The sequence below is a fragment of the Hemicordylus capensis genome, chromosome 6 (genome assembly GCF_027244095.1).
Source record: "Hemicordylus capensis ecotype Gifberg chromosome 6, rHemCap1.1.pri, whole genome shotgun sequence".
Taxonomy (NCBI): Eukaryota; Metazoa; Chordata; class Lepidosauria; order Squamata; family Cordylidae; genus Hemicordylus; species Hemicordylus capensis.
This window is the reverse complement of record NC_069662.1, coordinates 31,956,000-31,958,047: the sequence shown is the minus strand read 5'-3', so window position 1 is coordinate 31,958,047 and position 2,048 is coordinate 31,956,000. Positions and strand designations below refer to the sequence as shown.

Sequence of the window (2,048 nt, the reverse complement as noted above, 5' to 3'; positions counted from 1 at the left end):
TCCTCTTACCCTCAAATAATTCAGGGTAAAAGACTTGGGCTTGGCACTGAGGCAATGACAGGATCAGGCTCGATCCTGACATGGCACACCAGCAGCCAAACCAAGGCTGGATTGCGCAAGCATGGCCTTGGCAGCTAGTTTGCACAACCTAACACAGATCCACTGATAGCAATTTCATCATGTCATAAAAGAGCACCATGTGCTTTTTAGGCTACTGATGTCCTTTGACTCTAATGATCAGCTAGTAGGCAGAAATTTGATTACCATAAAATGCATTTACCTGATCTAAGAATATGTGGGCTGCATGGCATAGCTTTTGTACCAGAAACTAACATCTTTTCAATAACCTGCTGTTGGAGAGGGAAGATGGCATCATGGTGTGTGAGTGGGGGATATCCACTTCTTGCACTCCTCCTTATTTTATACAGCCATGTCATCTTCATCAAGTTGTGGTATATCACTTTCAATGCTTGTTTCTTAGCATAATTCCACAAACAACTGCTCGATGTTTCATGGAGCAACATCTGTGAGGAAAGGACTCGGAATTATACTTGAGGAACAAAGTTTGATTAACACTTTTCTCTATTCTCTGCTTCCAACAGGGAGAAACTACACTCCATGGACAATCACACCAGAGTAACAGAGTTCATCCTCTTAGGGCTCTCCAGGAATCCAAAACTGCAGATGGTACTGTTTGTAGTATTCCTGTTGGTATATCTGATAACCCTGTTTGGAAATGTGGCTATAATTACCGCCATACAAGTCAACCCTCATCTTCACACACCCATGTATCTCTTCCTTTCCATTTTAGCTTTCCTTGATGTCGCTTTTTCTTCTGCCACAGTTCCTAAGATGTTAGAGATCTTCCTTAGAGAGAGAAAATCTATTTCACTGCCACAATGTTTCACTCAGGTCATGTTCATAATGACTCTTTCTGTTGGAGAGGGCCTCCTTCTCTCTGTCATGGCATACGATCGGTACACAGCCATCTGTCACCCCTTGCGTTATCTTGTGATAATGAACAGACAAATCTGCTCTACACTTGTGTGTGCAGCATTGCTCACTGGCTTTCTGACTGGACTGGTAAATACCCTTCTGCTGACCACTTTAGACTTCTGTGGACCCAATGTAATCCATCACTTCAGTTGTGAGGCTCCACAACTATTCAAGCTTTCCTGTAGCAGCACCTTCAGAAACCAGATGGTGATCTTCATTAATGGTTCCCTATTGGGTGTGGGGTCTCTACTAATTACATTGGCTTCCTATGTCCACATCATCTCTGCTGTCCTAAGAATCCGATCCACTGATGGAAAGAGTAAAGTTTTTTCCACTTGCTCATCGCACCTGACTGTGGTCGTGCTGTACTATGGAACTATTTTCTTTAGGTATCTGAAGCCCACCTCCAAGGATCCTCAAGAAATGGAAATAGCCCTGTCCATCATTTACTGTATTGTGACTCCCATGTTCAACCCCATCATTTACAGCCTCCGTAACCAAGAAGTGAAAACAGCCTTGCGTAATATATTATCCAGAAAATTGAAAAGTGAAACTGTGTGATTTTCACTGGTGTTCCTGTCATTAGGCAACAGAGTGCTTTTAAAAATATTTCCATGGGCTTAATTTTATATTTTAAATTTTAAACTTAACTTTCTGAGCTAAAGGGTTTAATGAATAACATCCAGCCTAATCATTGGACTGGTTCAAAGAGGCAGACATCCTGACCAAGGCTGCACTGTAACACAAGGGGGTGTGGAATTGACTCACACTGTTTCTGGCTCCCTATTTTGTTTTGTTTTGTTTTATTGTCCAAAAATATCTACATTCTCCTTTGGCAGTTCAGAGCCTGTCAAACATTCTTGAATTTTTCAGGTGTTTGCCATTTTAGTAACATTTTGAAAATCTATTAGGTGTTCCTAAGTTATTGAGATTTAAAATGTCCTGCTTACAGCACTTATAAGAGACGGAAATATGGAATGTTTTAAAGAAGATTAGGATCCATTTTTGCTTTACTTAAAGAATTATTTTTCTAATATGGACTTTTCAGTAGG

The 2,048-nt window shown here is 40.7% G+C and overlaps 1 protein-coding gene across 1 annotated transcript; it reads left to right on the top strand.

Moving 5' to 3' along the window:
- The first annotated feature begins 618 nt into the window (after nucleotides 1-618).
- LOC128331221 (olfactory receptor 1052-like) lies at nucleotides 619-1,557 on the top strand. The gene has a single exon (XM_053264573.1). It carries the CDS (start codon nucleotides 619-621, stop codon nucleotides 1,555-1,557), a length of 939 nt encoding a protein of 312 aa, XP_053120548.1.
- The last annotated feature ends 491 nt before the right edge of the window (nucleotides 1,558-2,048 follow it).